This window comes from Balaenoptera musculus, chromosome 14 (assembly GCF_009873245.2).
Source record: "Balaenoptera musculus isolate JJ_BM4_2016_0621 chromosome 14, mBalMus1.pri.v3, whole genome shotgun sequence".
Taxonomy (NCBI): Eukaryota; Metazoa; Chordata; class Mammalia; order Artiodactyla; family Balaenopteridae; genus Balaenoptera; species Balaenoptera musculus.
Genome location: NC_045798.1, coordinates 63468861 through 63486762, shown reverse-complemented (window position 1 = coordinate 63486762; position 17902 = coordinate 63468861). Strand labels below are relative to the sequence as shown.

Here is a 17902-nt window from a genome sequence, read left to right as displayed (position 1 = left end):
TGGGGCTAGTCTGGTAGGGGTTTGCTCTGCTGATAAAACTGACTGGAGTCAGAATCAGGGAGAGCAGATGAGATTCAGAATATTGTCAAGAGAAGCAGACGCTGTTTCTTTTCCTTGCTCCCACCCTTATCCACCCTTGAACTGTCAGCTGTCAGATGGTCTGTCAAGCTTAGCTTCTGACTGGCTCCCCAACTCAGAACCACCCTGTGCATCCCAACACAACTTTCCGTACCACGTCTTCTTCAAAATGAAAATGCCAGTTCACAAATGAGGAACACTACAAGAAATTATTCATCTAAATTTTATGGGATCTCATTGTGAGAAAAGTCTCTGTTGCAAGACCTCATAGCACACATACCTGTAATTGGAATCTTCAATATTTTGCTGACATCGACCATGAAAATATATATTTCCAAAATGGTACAGTTGTCCAAATCCAGTCTTCAAGAATAATTTTCTGTTTTCTATTCCAAGCATAATGTTCTTCCACTTACACTAATTAACAAGGAGGCCTCTGTAGTTGTCTTTGTGGCCAAGTCAGGGTAAATGTGATTTCACACAGACTCGAACTCACTTTGCCAGGCTGAGTATCTCTGAGTCAGATTTTTTGCTGAAGGCTTGGTGTGGGCTAGCACATCCAAAAAGTCAGCAGTGGTCACTGTATCCAGCTGGATCCCAGGTAAACTGCTGCTCTCTAGATAAAAACAAGGGGAACAGCACAACAGTCTACCTAATGGTGATCTATGCTCTTGAAACACTGATAGACCTTCTTTCAAGGCAATGCATAATGCAGCATTCTTAATGGTTAATGCAGCAACAGGCAAGACTAAAGAGGGCTGGGGAAAAAAGTCTTTAATGTGCAACTCAGCCCCTGAAGCCCATACACAAAATGTGACTTAAATGTATCATTATAAAGTATTATTTAACATTTATATAGTGCCACAAATGGATCCAGCCCAACATAGTGTGCCAGGGAAATAAAAGCCCGAGCCCTAAAGAGTTTATCATCTGGGGGCAAAGTTGATCCGAAACAGAACAGCAGAGGAGGAAGGAGTTGGGTGCAGGAGGAGGATTTTTGACCAAAGAATGAGTGCCAAGTTAACAAGCCACAAAGAACAGGGGCAAGGCGCCACCTGCTGGTGAAAGCCCCATTTTTAAAAACAAATTTCTCTCCCAGAGCACCTTGGCTGTCATCCTCACCATACCTGACTGCTGAGTTTCAAGGGCATTGAAGATCTTCCTCACAGGCCGCATGGCTGCTTCCCTGCAGACTAGCTTGATGTCCGAGCCCGAGTAGCCCTCCATCTCCTGAAACAGCCGCAAACCCAGCCATTAGGCAGCAGGCAGAATGCTGGTGGTGGTTCCATTCTTACAGGCAGGATGGGGTGTCACAGCCCCTGTTTGGATTCTGTATCTGTCACCCATGGACACTATATAGATTCCCAGATAAATAGTTTTTAGGGGGAGAGAGGCTGCTAACGTGTTTGGATAACCTAAGGATTTGGGCAACAAACAACTTCCTAACACCACCCAAACATAGGTGGTGAGATGCTGGTGACAACTGGCCCACCCAAGCCAGCCTACTGGGGCCCTTGTGCCCAAATTCAAGGATGGCAAAATTTGGTAGACACTTTTGTTCTTGTAAATAGGATTATAACCTGCCTTTAAGGAACCTCAGAGAACATCACATTCAGGTGTCCTCAAGGAGGCAATGACACCAGTGGGCATGGGGGTAACATGCTTTTCCTTTTGTGAAAGACTTGCATTTAATCATCACAGTAATCCTCTGTGGCCTGTTACCCATTTCACAGATAAAGAAGCTGAGGCTCAGAGAGGAAGTGACTTCCTTGATGGCACACAGCTAATAAGTGGCAGGGCCAGAATCTGACCGTAGGTCCTCTGAGTCTAAACCCTATGCTATTTCCACTTTATCACATCTCTCTCTCTGCTTGAATGTTTCCGAGGGACAAAGAGCTCGGTCTTTCATGAAGGAGAGGCCTGTTGCATTGTTGGGGCAGCTTGGATCTTTTCTAAGTGACTCAAGGCTCCGAACAGCTGAGAAGACCCTGCTGAGAAGACGGTCACGGGGCGGCCCCTCGGCCGAGGCGCCTCCCCAGGCAGCTCACCCGGCTCAGCAGGCTGTACTCCAGCTCCGCGCGCAGCTCCAGGGCGCTGCCCCTGCTCACGGGGGGCAGCCAGTGGTGGATCATGGCCTGCCTGGCCTCCTGGCTCGGGAGGTCCACCAGAATCCTCTTCTCCAGGCGCCGCAACATGGCACAGTCTAGCTCCCTGAGTCACGTCCAAAACAAAGGAACTGGTTGGGGCAGTAACTCACTTCTTAAGCAACAACTATATTTGAAGAACAAATTTAGCAGGAACCAATCCTGCATCTTAACTGTTACTCTACATCTGTGTCTGAGTGGATAGGACCATTACTTCATGTTGTCTGGGAGAAACAAATGGTTAAAAAGAAGAAAAAAAGAAAGAGATAGGGAGGGAGGAAGGAAGGAAGGAAGGAAGAAAAAGAGAAAGAAAAAATACATCCCCCAAATACCTCATGTGAAGGAGGTAATTTTAGGTGACTTAATTTGAGGGGGAATAAATCCAGTTAACAACAACCAAACGAGCATTTCCACTGCAGTTGTAACATCAATTATTCAACCTGATCCTGCCAATGAGTACACTATTCCTGACATAACTTGGGCACTCTGGGAAGTATGCTAATTCTTCCAAAACTCTCATATATTCTGGACTGAATGACTATCTCACCCCATTGCTCTGGTGAAGTAAAGTGCAAATGCTCCTTCCTGGGCGCCCAGTGCAAATGTGGCCCTTTGAAACACTCATTCCTGGCCTCCCAAAACACTATCAGGCCAGGTTTATGCAAGTTTGCATCTGCAGGCCATTTCCTTATATTTCTTAATATAAAAATTTCAAGCAAATAGAAAAGTAGACTAAAACAACAAATATCCACATACCTACCATCTTGATTCAACAACAGTTAACATTTTGCCGTATCTGCTTCATATATATTTACCTATTCTTGTTAAATTATTTCAATGTAAATTACATCATGAAACCCCACCCCCAAATGCTTCAGTATGCATTTCCCAAAAAAGGGACATTTCCTTATATAACTAGAATACCATTATGACACTAACAGAATTAACACAGATTGAATAATATGTCTAATGCCCATTCCATATTAAAATCTCTCCAATCACCCCCAAAATATCTCTCAAAGTTTTCCCAACCAACATTCAATCAAGGATTATGCACTACATATGATTATGTCTCTTAAATCTCTTGTAATCCAAAGCAGTCTCCTTGCCTTGGCCCCTTTTTGAATAGGTAAGGCTAGCTGTACAATGTCCCACATTCTGGATTCATCTGATGTTTTCCTCATGGTATCATGTAACTGGTTCCTGTATCCCCTGTCCTCCAAGACGGAAGTTAGACCTCAAAGCTTAATCAGAATCAGGATAAACATTTTTGGCAAGTATATTTCATAGATAATATGTTTTCGCATTCATTACATTGGAATCCAATGTTGGTGTGTCTCACTGCTAGTGATGTGATGTTTAATTACTGAGATCATCTGGTGACCACAGCTCTCTTCATTGGACGGTCCCTCAAGCATCTCTTTGTAAGGAGTAAATATTCTACATACAGTACTTTGGCACCATGTGAATACCCCTTTCCCCATTCCTTTCAACTAGTGGTTTTAGCATCTGTTGATGATCTTTGAATCAACTGTTTCATGAGAGTGGTGCAAAATGGTGATTTAAAACTTTTTTCCATTCCAAATGATTATTTAGAATTATTATGTAAAGTAGAGCTTTCCCTCATTAACTGGGGCTCTTTGGTTACCTTGAGTTACCATTCCTATTAAAAACAGATCATTTTTGAGTGTGAGTTTGTGAACTCTTTTTATGTTAAAATTTCAAGCTCCTAGACGGGAGGGAAATATCTCTCTGATTTTCTAGCACAGAAATTAGGAAATGCCTGTGTGTTGGTCTGGCTTAGCCGATAATAAAGAGTAACAATGAAAACATCACCACCAGATTTTCTCACTCATAAAGACACCGAGAATTTCCAAAGCACCCTCCCTTTTTTCTTACTCTGAATCTATGTCATGATATTTCCTTTTAAATTGAAAACATGAAAATACCCTTCCAGGGAGCATATCTGAATCCTAAACTGGAGCGACCAGGTTTCTTAAAAGATTGTGTCTTTTCTTTACCTATTATTCCTCCCGTCCTGAGCTGAGAATCCACTCCAGGGCTGCTTTCCCGGCAATAACAATTACCTATTTCTTTTTCGCATTTGCTTTGTTCTTTATCAGCTTCACCCTGTTGAAATTCATCTCATCAGAGACAGCCACGTGCACAACCACGCCCCCTCTCAGGGCCAACATTTATATTCCAGACACAGGGTCAAGGGAACTTTGCAGAGCTCTAGGAAATTATTTTTTACGTTTGAAATATTAATAAAAGCTAGTGCTTAAATAGCACTCACCAGGTGGCAGGTACTGTTTCAAGCATTTTCCAGATATTAATTAATTCTCAGAACCTACCTAGGAGGTAGGTAATATCTTCATTTAAGATGAGGAAACTGAGGCATAGAGGTCGAGTAGCTTGCCTGAGGTCAAAGCTAGTGAATGGCGGCCCTGGACTTGAACCCAAACAGTGAGACTCTGGAGACTGTGCCTCAGTAACTGGCCTGATACTAGCACAGTAACAGCAGGGAGACCCCAAGTCACATCACGGTGAAATCTCAGAACACTGAGAACGAACAGAGGATCATAAAAGCTTCCAGAGAGGAAAAACAGGTTGCATCCAATGAATGGAGAATAAGATTTCTCATCATCAATGTGAGATATTAAAAGAAAATAGAGCAATGCCTTCAAAATTCTGAGGAAGAATAATTTTTTATAACTATTTTATTTATTTTTATTTTTGGCTGTGTTGGGTCTTTGTTGCTGCGCGTGGGCTTTCTCTAGTTGCGGCGAGCAGGGGCTACTCTTCATTGTGGTGCGCAGGCTTCTCATTGCAGTGGCTTCTCTTGTTGCAAAGCACAGGCTCTGAGCACGCGGGCTTCAGCAGTTGTGGCACGTGGGCTCAGTAGTTGCGGCGCGCAGGCTCTAGGGCACGCGGCTTTCAGTAGTTGTGGCTTGTGGGCTCTAGAGCGCAGGCTCAGTAGTTGTGGCGCACAGGCTTAGTTGCTCCGCAGCACGTGGGATCTTCCTGGACCAGGGATCGAACCCGTGTCCCCTGCATTGGCAGGTGTATTCTTAAGCACTGCGCCACCAGGGAAGTTCAGGAAAAATAATTTCCAGTGTAGAAATCTGTATCTTGATCAAACCATCAATTAAGTGGGAGGATAGAATAAAGACATTTTCAATATGCAGAGCCTAAAAAATATTACCTCCCATGTACCCTTTATCGGGAAAGTACTGGAGGACCAAACTGAGAGAGAAACCAAACCAAAGGGCCACATGGGCTCCAAGAAACGGAGTGTCTGACATAGAGAGAGAAGGAAACCTCCAGGATGACGCGGGAGGTGGGGGGGCGCCTAGGGTGCAGAAGACAATCTGCTCATTTTGGAGAAGGTGAGAAGGCTCTGGAAGATGTGCCTCCAAGAAGATAAACTTGACTGAATACCTGATATGTCTGAGTAAATTCAGAGCTGTTTTTGACAGGTAGCAGAGAGCTGGGCCTCGATTAGTGGCAGGAGGAGGTGAGTGAGGGGGGACAAAAGGACGGGGGTGGTCAGGGAGATACAGAGAAGAGAAACCATTAGACTCACATTTAGGAATTTGGTCCAGCAACATTGCCCACCCGCCAAGTGTACTGTCACTGCTGAGTCTCCGATACACAGAAATGAATATGACAAACTCCCTACTTCAATGTAAATAATAGGCAATAACTGGGAGGTTTGGGCCTTGGACTGCAGGAATGTTGGTCCTGTAAACTTTAACAGTAAAATAAGACTTGGGAACCTGAAGCTAAAACTAGGAAGGAAGAGAGAATAAGCTGGGGAAATGGCAGTGCTGGGTTGATGAGCAGTTGCCCTATTTCCCCCAAGGCCTTTCCTTGGACCAGCTGCCCCTCCTGAAAGGGCAGGGGCTGCAGAAGGAAGGCTCTTTGGTGGGAGCACCTCTGGTCTCTTCATCCAAGCCAGGGGGACTTCTTATTGAAAGGAAGACCAGATCCCCGAATGCCCTAGGAAAATGCAGGCAGGCAGAGGGAGGTGGGAAAACAATCCCTCACTATAGATGATTGTATTGATCAGCTAATGCCCTAAAGCAAGAGATTTACCTCAAAACTGCTTGTGGGCACAAAATAAGTGCAACTCTCTGACAGCCAAGCCTGATTAATGCACTTTTAATGACATCAATAATAATATAATCATACAAGGGAGGAAACAAAGGACAAATGGAATGTACCCAGGAATCATTCTTTATGCCAATATATTTATGTGAAAAAATTTAACCTGCAGCAACCAGAAAACACTCCCTTTAGCTGCTACATTTTGATTTTTACACCCAAGTTATCCTGTTCTCACATCTCCTTTATCTTGGTCATTTGGTACTTCCATCACCTCGAAGGTCAAAAGCAACCAGCAAGAGTGACTGTGACACAGTGAGGGCTCACAGACCTCACAGCCTGGCCACTGGACCGGTGCCCACTGCTATATACAAGGTGGCAGCGCCCACTGGTCACCTAGACAGCTTGCATGGGCCACGAGGCCTTGCACCTGAGCATCTGGGCTCCCGCGCCAAATCTTCCGGGCCCTTCCTCAGCCCTTGGCCTGTCTCCCCTGTTAAACTGTGTTGTTCCTGGGATAATGACCATTCCAAATTTTACAGAATTTGGAAATCAAACATAATTCTAGTTTGTTCATTCCATAGTGAAAACATTAAGTTCAAACCATCTCAGTGTGATAAGAGAAAAGCAACCTTCAGTTTTGTAGGCAAAGTCTTTGCAGTATGTCCATAACCAACATGAAGTCAGAGATCGTGGCAATCCTTGAAAAGCAGATTCAGGAACTGTATTCTTTGGTAGATGACAGGGAGTCAATGAATAAAGCACTGAAGTTTACTTTGTCTCCTGCACTGAGCTCTGCGTAAGTTGACTCCTACCTACACTTCCCACTTGGGCCAAACTGCTCTGTTGGCCGTTATCTGAATCTACATTTTTGCCATCCTAGTTGAGCATGTACTCAGGTCATTTTCTTTACTTGGAACTTCCAGTTTGTCTACCAAGAGCCAGGTCCTTTTCACAGGTCCAGTTCAAGTGCTCTCTACCCCCTTTTCTTTTAAATATCTTTAATCAGAAATGGCCTCTTCCCGATATAATTTTATTCTACTTATTGTCTGTACCAGCCACGTGGCTGGCTGTATCCTCACTTCTTAGTTATTTGCGTTTACATCTCACCCATTGTCCCATCAGACAGCCAGCCTCTGGAGGCCAAGGATCATGGACCATGTGTCTTGGGTTCACCCTCCTTCCATCATGCAGAATACTCACAGTAGGTACTCAATAGATACTACTTGAGTGAATGAATAAACTTTCAGTTCAGGGCTACTGGCTTCATGTAAGTGATCTGCTTCCTTAAAGCCCAGTCTTTATTTATGAAGGTAAATCTGCTTTGTTGAAAATTAGCATTTTATAAGCATCCTTTGTTCGAATTAACAGAGAAAACAAGCATCAACTTGGGAATAAAGCATTCTATTTTCATCTTTAGTAAAAAAAAAAAAGGAAATGATGATTTAAAGGGATGATTTATTCAACTCACTTGGCTGGGCAGTGCTTTTGAAGATGAGGTGAAAGATGTAGTCTCCATAGGGGGCCTCTCATCTCCAGAGACTGCACTTCTCATTCTGAAGAGTGAGCTCACAAGCAAGAGACAAGGGGATCCAACAGGAGAGCCATCAGTTCAGTCTGTGCCCTACTGATGTTAGGGTAAGAGCATCACATATTTATACTAAAGAATGACAATTACTTCGAGTTACTACAATACCAACAAGGAGATACATTCCTATTACTCTTGCGAGAAAATTTATGATCAATAATTGAGAGAAGAAATGGGAATCTTCTTTTTCCAGCAAAATGATGAACTAGATATTCAGAAATCTCTTGTTATAAAGCCACTTTAAAAGCTTGGTGAATTATAGGAAACACTTTTGGTATACACAACAAATGAGTCCACAGGAAGCAGCAAAATTCTCAAGCCCTAAAAATAAAGAGGAAGCCAAAAATCAAGACTGGGCAGCTGAAATTGAAGCTGTGGCTGAGTGTTTGCCTCTTAGTTACAAAAAAAGTTTGGATTTTAAAGTCTACCTGTGGCAGAGCACAGAAGGCCTTGGGCCCATTCAAGATGGTAGGTAGAAACAAGGCCCATCACGTAAAACAAAAAACCAGATGGCCCATCCTCTATGCAAGGATGGGTTAGAAAAATCTCCCCACTAGCAATGGAAAGAACCAAGGGAATTTGTCTTATACTTTGGGGTGGGAAAAAGTCTTCACTGATAATTCAGAATCCAACCTACCCTCACTGGCATGGATGGATGAAGAAACCCTATGCTAAGAAATTAGCTTACAGTTGTCCAAAGCCTGACACAGTCAGACATAAATTTTCTGTGAAAGGACACGTGTAAGACTCTCACAGATAGAGTTCCCCTCACTAAATGTAAGCTCACCATCCAAAATTCTGAAACATATAACGAACCACCAAGAATGAGAGTCTGCAGAAGAAACTAAGAACAGAATTAAACTCCACTGATACAGACGATAAAATAATTGTGTTTAAGATGTATAAAATGATAAAAGAGGGAATCAAAAATATGAGAGAGACTCGCTTCTGGCCAAGATGGAGTAGCCCACCCTTCTCTAGTCCAACCACTACTACTAAAATTCACTGCATGTAATACAGCATCTAAACATAGGAAGACACTGGAAAGGAGGAGGACGAGGGGCTAGGGAGCAGGGGACATGCGGAACGACACAGCAGTGTTCTCAGGTTTCTGTTTTGCCTCCCTCAGACCTCCCACACGGGGCGCTGGAGAAGCCCACTGACAAACTGCTAACAGGCACAGACAGAAGCCTCAAGAAAAGCTCATTCTCTCTAACAAAGGACTGGGAAGAGGAGGTCCACCAGGACACAAAGCCTTTTTGATAATACCTGCCCTGCTCCAGCTAAAACGTCAAAGGGAAAACTGCCCCCCACTGAGTGTCTGTGCTGGGAGTCATGGTGGAAGGAGCTTGGTCCAATGCGCTGGTGCCATATTAAAACCCTCAAGAAAAAGAAAAGTCAAATAAATTATGGCCCACTCATATGTGGGATTCTATATGGAATTAGGTAGATTTTCAAAGTTGTCCGCAATGTATTAAGTGAAAGAAAAAAACAGGCCATTGAACAAAATAATACGTATCCATGAACGTTCACATGTGTTTCTGTGTGTGGGGCGTGGGGTGGTGTCTGTGTGTACAGTTATAGGGGACTGTGCACTTTCAAGCAACACCAAAGCATATAAAATATGATTTTTATAATGAACATGTATTATTTTTCTAAATAGCCAAAATGGTGAAAATGATTTCCCTCTTGGGGGAAAAAGATTACCACAGAAGGATACAAAGGCAACAAATGATAGCAAATAACCAAACCATCTTCACCATTAGGGTGTATACAAAGATGATAATACTTATGTCACAGTGGTGAAATTATGAGTAGTTTACCCCTAATTCTCAAATTTTCTATAAAATGGTTATGTTAATTTTATACTTTTTAAAATTTGGTTTTAGAATTACAGTTCACATGTCAACCTGCACCCTGTTAAGATAAAGTAATGCCACAGTAGGCCAGGCTGAAATCAATTTATGTCTGATGAAACCAAACAAACTGAGAAGGTGTGAATGGGGCAAGGGCAAGGTTACTCCTAGTAACCTCCTGCCCAGGCAGTCCTGTGTCTGCCCCGCTGCACCTACCAAATCCTGCACCACACACTTTTTTCCTGGTTGTGTCAGAATCACCCATCAACCACATATGGAGGATCATGAACTTGATATCATTGCACAGGTTAGTGAAGCTTTGTATGGAGAGAAGAAATTTCAAGCAAAGCAATCTGACCACTGGTAGGCACGGACATACTATTGCTAAAAAACAAAATTCAAATGAGTAAATATAAAGATCTAATTGGCTTTGTTCAATGATTCAGGAAACCAGGAGCATCCCATCTAGCAAACAGAAAGGAGCTCTGAAGACACGTACAAAATGGAAGATGTTTTATAGGCAGAAGGAGATGCAACAAGAAAGTTATGAGCAAAGAGTGGATTGTTTTGGGTAAGGTCACCTTCTTTTGGGGAACAGCAGAGTCTATCCAGTGGATTACCTCACTAGTACTAACCAGGTAATTCCAGACTGACTGGTTAAGATTACATTCCTGGGAGAGATTGAAACTGCTATTAGGTTAAGTATTGAGTCTCGGTTTGATGATGTGGGCTTAGAACAAGTGACTTCATTTGGGGCCTGCTGTCCCTTTTTTAAAATGATAGAAGATTTTAAAAGCCTGAAAGCATGATTGAATGCTATTGCAATGAAAGATGCAATTATCAGATCAGAGTGAGTTAATGCTAACCACGGTTTCCCGAAAGGTTTTCAAATAGAACATTGGTCTTATGAGACGCTCCTTAAGGAAGGGATTCTGGGGTCAAATAAATATGGAATGTACTGCTTTCTCATAGCTTTTCTTGGAGAGTCACAACACACAATAGCACCTTAAAGGCACTGAGAAGTCCTGCCAGGGTGGAAATCAGTTTAACTGTAACTCAGTATCTCTGAGTTAAATTAGATCCCACTAGATCCCATTTTTTGGATAATGACCTGTGGGAAACCATTCTTGGAGAAATGTTGATCTAGAGGGTAATGATAGTCAAGGCACGAGGCCAAAAGGTAGGACCTCAGAGAGCACAACTTCTCCCTAGAGCCCAGGAGACACATGGAGCTACTGCGGAAAAACCCAGGGTTATGTCTGCTGACCGCTTCAATCACATGTATACAGGTCTATAGGAATCTCAAGCCAGACAGGAGAGAGCCCATATGGGAAGAAGTCAGTATACATGGGTACATCCTTGCACATTCCCAGTGCCAGAATCTCTAGGATCTTATGCTTTCTTTACATATTAAGATTTTTTTTTTTAATCCAGAGTGTGGTCATACCAGGTGGATGATTTTTAAAAGGGATAGTGAAATGTCTAGCCCTTTTGCAAATAACAAGGAAAAGATGAGTTTCAACATGCTTCACACATACAATTTTTATACCTTCTTTGTACGAACTATCATCAAGTTTAATAGACATCTAAAGATGTCATTTGCCTTAATAGCCCTGTTCAGTATTTTGTTTCCCTCTGGACTCCTAGGCCTGAGTTTGTGAATACTCAACAATCGAGGCGGGTCAAATTAGCCCTAACTGTGCTTGTTAAACATTTCTTCCATGGCTATTACTTTAAGTGGTAATATTAAATATGCAACATTCGTTATTCTTCTCGTTGCTAATTTACACATCAAATGACACAGATGAGCTATTATTTCTTGCTTCCTTCTTGTCCTTTGTGATGCTACAGATCAAGGAAGGAGCTCCTCGGAGGAGAAGCACTGAATAAACCAAGATGCTGCATGCCACCTCACTGCTGAGAAGGGAGAAAACGACTAGCCCTTTGAGACAGAATGGATTTGTCTAGGGAAAGTGATGATAAGTTAACAAGCAGCAGATGCCCTGGAACAAGCCTAGTGCCCTGGAAGATGCTGCAGATAAGAAATACCACTAACCAACCGTAAAGAATTTCTTTGGGGATTTTACGACTGGGTTTTTACATAGTTTGGTATAATTTAGTTATTTCCCCAACAAGCATAGATTGCTTGAATCAGCTAAGTTTATTCCCTCATCTAGGACCCTGAAGCCAAAATAAAGGTCTGTCCCAATATTCTTGATAAAAATATACTATTTCCTAATTTAAGGACTTGGACAATATGTAGCAAAATACTTAAAAAAGAATCTATGCCCTTTCATACAGCAATCCTACTTCCAGAAATCTGTACTCAAGAAATAACTAGATTTTGGTCAAAGATTTTTATTCAAGGAAGTTCATTTCAGTGTTATCTATAATAGAGAAAGTTGGGAGCATCCTTTATGTTCAACAGGAAAGGAATGATTAACTAAATTGTGGTATAGTCACATGTGGGAATTTTGGGCAGCCATTTTCAAGGATTATTTAATGACGTTGGAAATGTTCTTACTATAATGTTAAGTAAAGAAAGCAGGACACTGGTGGGAATACAAAATGTACAACCTCTATGGAGGGAAATTTGGCAATCTCTACTATAATTTCATGCACATTAACCCTTTGACCCAGCAATTCTACTTCCAGGAACCTTCCCCAAAGATACACTGGCAAACACGCAAAGAGATATACGCACACCACTACTCATTGCAACATTATTTATAAGAGCAAAAGAGTAGCAACAGCCCAAATGCCCATCAGTAGGTGATTGGGATAGATTATCATATGAACAAGATGGAATACACGCAGCTACAAAGGGAAGGAGGGAGAACTTTCTGTACTTATTTGGAAAGATCTCCAGAACATTTTGTTATGGAAAAAATAAAAACACAGAACAATTTCTATAATATGCCACCTTTTGTGTAAGTAAACCAAGTTCAGTTATTTTATGGAGTTCTTAAAAAAAACTTGAGAGTTTGTGGAGGATGTGACAGTTTGTCTCTAAATAATGTCTGTCATTCCTTCCATTAGTCCAGTGAGCCTCAGCCGGGGGTGATTTTGCCCCCCTCCCTGGGGAACATCTGGCAATGTCTGGAGACCTATTTTGGCGGTCACAACTGGGGGCGATGCTACCAGCGTCTAGCGGGGAGAGACCAAGGATGTCGCTCAGCATGGTACAGCGCGCAGGAGGCCCCACAGCAGAGAATTCTCTGGCCCCAAATGTCAAGAGTGCTGACGATGAGAAACCCAGAATTAGCTCTTGCATCTTAGTTATGCCAGGTCTGTACCATTTTCTTCATCAAAATGTTACTGTTATGATAGGTTTGGTATTATTACTGAAAATTCTGTTATAGACACAAATATAAAATATATCTACATATTAGGATAAAGTGAATAGCAATTATATTAATGTTGTTAAAAACTAAAATTTTCACAATTAGAGAAAAGACACAAATATAAAATCAAATAATTTAACTAAAAACCTTGTAATCTTAAATTTGAGTGGTAAATATTAGTATGAACTCATCCTTTGCCTCTTTTTAAAACTAGGTGTGTATTTCCTAGCTCTGCCCAATCAAAGGGCCAAGAAGCTATGATAATCCAGTAGCAAGGAACACCCATAACTGTGAGACTGTGATCTCTAAATAGTATTTCCCATTAAAGGGAACCAGGGCTCTGTGAATCAATGGCTGATTCCAGGTCTGGAGCAGAATATTCAAATTGAGCCTGGGTCATCTTGTGCAAATGACAAAGAAGCTTGGCCCTGCCACACCTAACAGAAGGGGAGGCTAAGAAATAGAATCCAAAAGTTGGGGTTCTATTATGAAAGTAGAAGGATGAAGTAAATATTGGGAGGCAGTTATCAATCTCTGCCACAGCAGCATGGGGGCTGACAATCAGTCTCCGGATCTGTGCTGTCCAGTACAGTAGCTACCAACCACATGTGGCTACTGGGCACTTGAAACAAGCCTAGTCCAAACTGAAGCATGCCCTAAGTATAAAGTGTACATTGGATTTCAAAGATTTAGTATGAAAAAAAGAATGTAAAATATCACAATAATTTTTATATTGATTATATATGTAAATGATAGTATTTTAGATATACTGGGTTAAATAAAATGTTATCAAAATTGCATTTTATCTGTTTCTTTTGATAATTTTTAATGTGGCTACTAGAAATTTTTTAAGTATGTGTGCCTCACATTATATTTCTATTAGCGCTGCTCTATAAAAACCAGTTACAGGGTCTTCTGAAAGGCTCGGGGCTTGGGAAATGGGACAGACATGGGAAGTTTAGCAAAGGCAAGAGAGAAAGAGGAACAAAAAATTCAGAGAGGGAGGGAGGGAGGGAGGGAGGGAAGACAGATTAGTGGCCACAGACCAGAAGAAAATATCTACAAATCTGATAGAAGATGAAACAAATCTTATAACTCAATAACTTAAAAACGGACAAAGGATTTGAAAAGACATTTCACCAAAGAAGATATGCAATTGGCCAATAAGTACATGAAAAGATGCTCAATATCACTAGTCATCATGGAAATGCAAATCAAAGAGAGGAGATACCACTGCTCATCCACTAGGATGACTATAATCAAAACGACAGAGAATATCAAGTGTTGATGAGGATGTGACGAAATTGGAACCTTCATCCATGGCTAGTAAGAATGTAAAATGGTGCAGCCACTTTGGAAAACAGATTGGTCATTCCTCAATTAAACATAGAGTTACCATAATAATTCCACTCATAGGTACAAAAGTAGGCAAATCTATAGAAACAGAAAATAGATTAGTGGTTGGTTAGTGCTGGGGGTAGGAGATGGGGATGACTGCTAATGGGTACAGGGTTTCTTTTCAGGGTAAAGAAAAATGTTCTAAAATTGATTGTGGTGACGGCTGTATAATCATATAAATATAAATATAGCTAAAACCATTGAATTGTACACATTAAATGGTGAATTGTATGGTATGTGAGCGATATCTCAATAAAGCTGTAAAAAAAAACCTAATGATGTTATACCAAACAAGTCATGAGATCATAGTGAGAGAGAGAGAGGGAGGGAGGGAGACTGACTCACTGGTTACCACTGGAGGTTGCTAGGGCACAACTCATGACTCTAAAAATCAAAGAGAACGAATGCTGATTTTCAAGTATGAACTACATTTCAGGGTAACCAAATAACCCTATTGGATGGGGGAAAGTTCTATGGTAGAGAATAATTCCAGCTATCAATCAGAAGGAATGATAGAATCACACCTCTAGTGAAATAAGTGATTCAGGCAGAGATCATCAGTGGATGCTGCAACCATTGATGGGAACTATAGAGCAGAGGAACCTGGCTGACACACCTGAACCCACTGATCAATCTTGGTACCACCACAGGCGGGACAACAGGGCACTACATACTTCTGCATGCGATGCAATGTGATGTACTCAGCATCACGTGTGAAGTATGTCGCCAAAAAATTATATTGATCCTGAATTGAATCTAATCAATCTAACTTTTAGTCTAGAGTAATTATAAGGGTAAGAAGAACTAGCTAAATATTACCGTGAGCGTACAATGAGCCACATCCAGAAAGTTTAGACTCTGCAGGACAACCTCCCTAGCAATCAAGTCAATAACAAGTGGGGGAAAAAAAAGAGGGAGTCTGTTCTAGATTAAAAGATACTTAAGAGAACAACCAATTACAAAATGCAAATCTTGTTTGGTTACCAGTTCAGTAAACCAATTGTAAAAAGACATTTTTGGAACAATATGGGAAATCTGAATATAAACTGGGTGTTAGAGGATACTGAGCAATTACTGTTAATTTTGTTGGGGTTGACAATGACACTGTGATAATGTAAGAAAATGTCCTTTTTTTTTTAAGATATATGCTGAAGTATATATATGTGAGAAATAACATGAGAATCTAGGATACAGTTTAAAATATTGTGGCAAAACAAGAGAGGAGGCAGCAATAGATTAAATCAATTGGGCAAGATGTTAGTTATGGAAACTAGGAAATGGTGGGTTCATTGTGCTCTTTTCTCTTTAGTGTTTGTCTAGAATTTTTCATCATAAAAAGTTTTATTTTAAACCCAGCGATGTTCAAGAATGGATAGGACTTACCGGTTCCCAGATATGCTGAAAGGATGCAATCTGTGATGTCTAGGAATCCGAGCTCAGAAGCACATATGCATTTGCCATTTGACATGATGAGAGGCAATTCTTTCAGAAAAACCCTTCTAGGCTTCTTTATTTTTGATTGCTTACTAGTTTTTGTTTTTCCTCTCTGAACCATTTTAGTGAGGTTTACCAAAAACTGATCACCTTAAGGAAACTGCGGCAGCACTATAACCTCCTCAGCCAAGTCCTAGGTTTCGCTGGGAGGTAAGGGCTCTCTATTCCTCCCTGGGGGCACAGCCCTTCCCGGAGCCGTGCACGAAGCTGTCCAGTTTTCACCCACCCTCCTCAGCTGACTCTCACAGTCCCCCTGGGTCATAAGTAAAGAGGTTATGATCAGCCCTGTTTCAAACAGGTGAAGGAATGGAGATTCTTTCTCTAAAGGATTTCACAGCCACATTTAAATGATGGTTCTCTGTTTGGATTCAACTTTAACATTGTGTGTAAACACCCCTCTCTTCACAATGTAAGATGCTGATCACCTTAGCACATTAGAAAAATCTCATAACTTTGAGAAGAGTTGAAGCTGGGTTGGAATTATGAATGTAGTTAAAATAACAGACTACACATGAACGTCATCATCCCTTGCCAGTGACTTCTTCTTCGGGAGCCTAGGTGAGCAGCGTGCCCGAGCAGAAGGGTGTCTCTTTTCACCTTGGAATGTAGCAACAGAAATGGACGAGGTAGGGGGAAGGGGAAGAGTGTCATGAGTCCCAGCTCTGCTGCAAATAGGATGTTGACTTTGGGTGGACTGACCTCCCTTGACCTTGGTACCCCCTCTGCGAATGGCAAGAGCATCATTTCCTTATCTGTCTCCTGTCTCATCTGCAGCTCAAAAGAAACAAGGTATGTGAAAATATTCTTGGAACTATAAAGGGATTATAATTATTTTTTAAAATATTCTCTCCAAGCAGATATTATTTTTCTCTAGTCAACAGCTCTTATTTCCCAATTCTGCTTCTAGAATTGGTCTTAAACCACTCTGGGATACAGTCTGAATAACAGACTCTGAGAGTAGATTATATTTTCAATTAGATATTATTTAGCTTCCTATTTACTGCACAACATTAAGGTAAAGATTCTCCTCCTAACTTAAAGGTTAATTTTAACACTGTTAAAATCCAAACATATTATTTCTGGAATATTCTTTGAGTCCTGCAGATTTTAGCATTTTACAGTTCTCTGCCAAACCCCTGCTTAAACACAGTTAATAATTTGGCTTTAAACTCAGAATGTCCATTTTAAATATTGTCAGTGGTAGCCCTGACCTATGTTCCTTCTGTTCAGGCAGATTCTTTCACGGTACAAGTAGCAAGGATTGAGGACTTGACCAGGAAAGCCTTCAGCTTAATCTTCCGGGGCTGGAACCAAACAAGAGGACTTTTCCTGAAGTGCTCAGTATAATATCTTCATCTGTACTCAGTGGCTCATGAAAATGTATTCAGAATGTACTCTCTAGATCTCTTACCACGGCAGGTTGGAGGCTGCTAAGACAAACACGAGATCCTCGGAGCGAGCCAGCCCATCCATCTGCACCAGTAACTCTGTCTTCATCCGCAGGCTTCCTTCGTGCTCTCCCCTAGAGAAAGACGAGGAGGTGAGATGCTCCCAAGAGGCAGAGTCTTTGCTTCCATGACCAGAGTGACACTCATAGCAAGGACTCAGTGACGGCAGACCGGGTTCCCTTCTGACAACTAACCCCTTCCCTGCCGCATTCTCAGGAGCTACTCATCCCAGGGTTGGAGAAAACAAGCAATTGGTACTACTTTCAAACAGTAACAGAAAGGAAGTAAATGAATATAATGATGATATTGAAAAGAAAACCAAAGGTTGGCAATGAACCATAAAATAACCGAAGGGGAGACAGTGGCACTAGTAGATTAAAAAAGGCAGCCTGGTTGTGTCGACCTGCCGTATCATTTACCCTTTTAAAAAATGGCTTCATTGAGA

General features: G+C 41.5%; 1 protein-coding gene across 1 annotated transcript in view; it reads right to left on the bottom strand.

Moving 5' to 3' along the window:
- Positions 1 to 338: 338 nt before the first annotated feature.
- KATNAL2 (katanin catalytic subunit A1 like 2) overlaps positions 339 to 17902 on the bottom strand; it is a 38149-nt gene continuing 20585 nt past the window's right edge. Inside the window, exons 11-14 of the mRNA XM_036874657.1 lie at positions 17421 to 17531; positions 2127 to 2289; positions 1206 to 1308; positions 339 to 694 (exon numbers count right to left, since the gene is read on the bottom strand). Of these exons, the coding sequence (XP_036730552.1) occupies positions 555 to 694; positions 1206 to 1308; positions 2127 to 2289; positions 17421 to 17531 (517 nt within the window). The 3' untranslated portion in view covers positions 339 to 554. The remainder of the gene's footprint in view (positions 695 to 1205; positions 1309 to 2126; positions 2290 to 17420; positions 17532 to 17902) is intronic.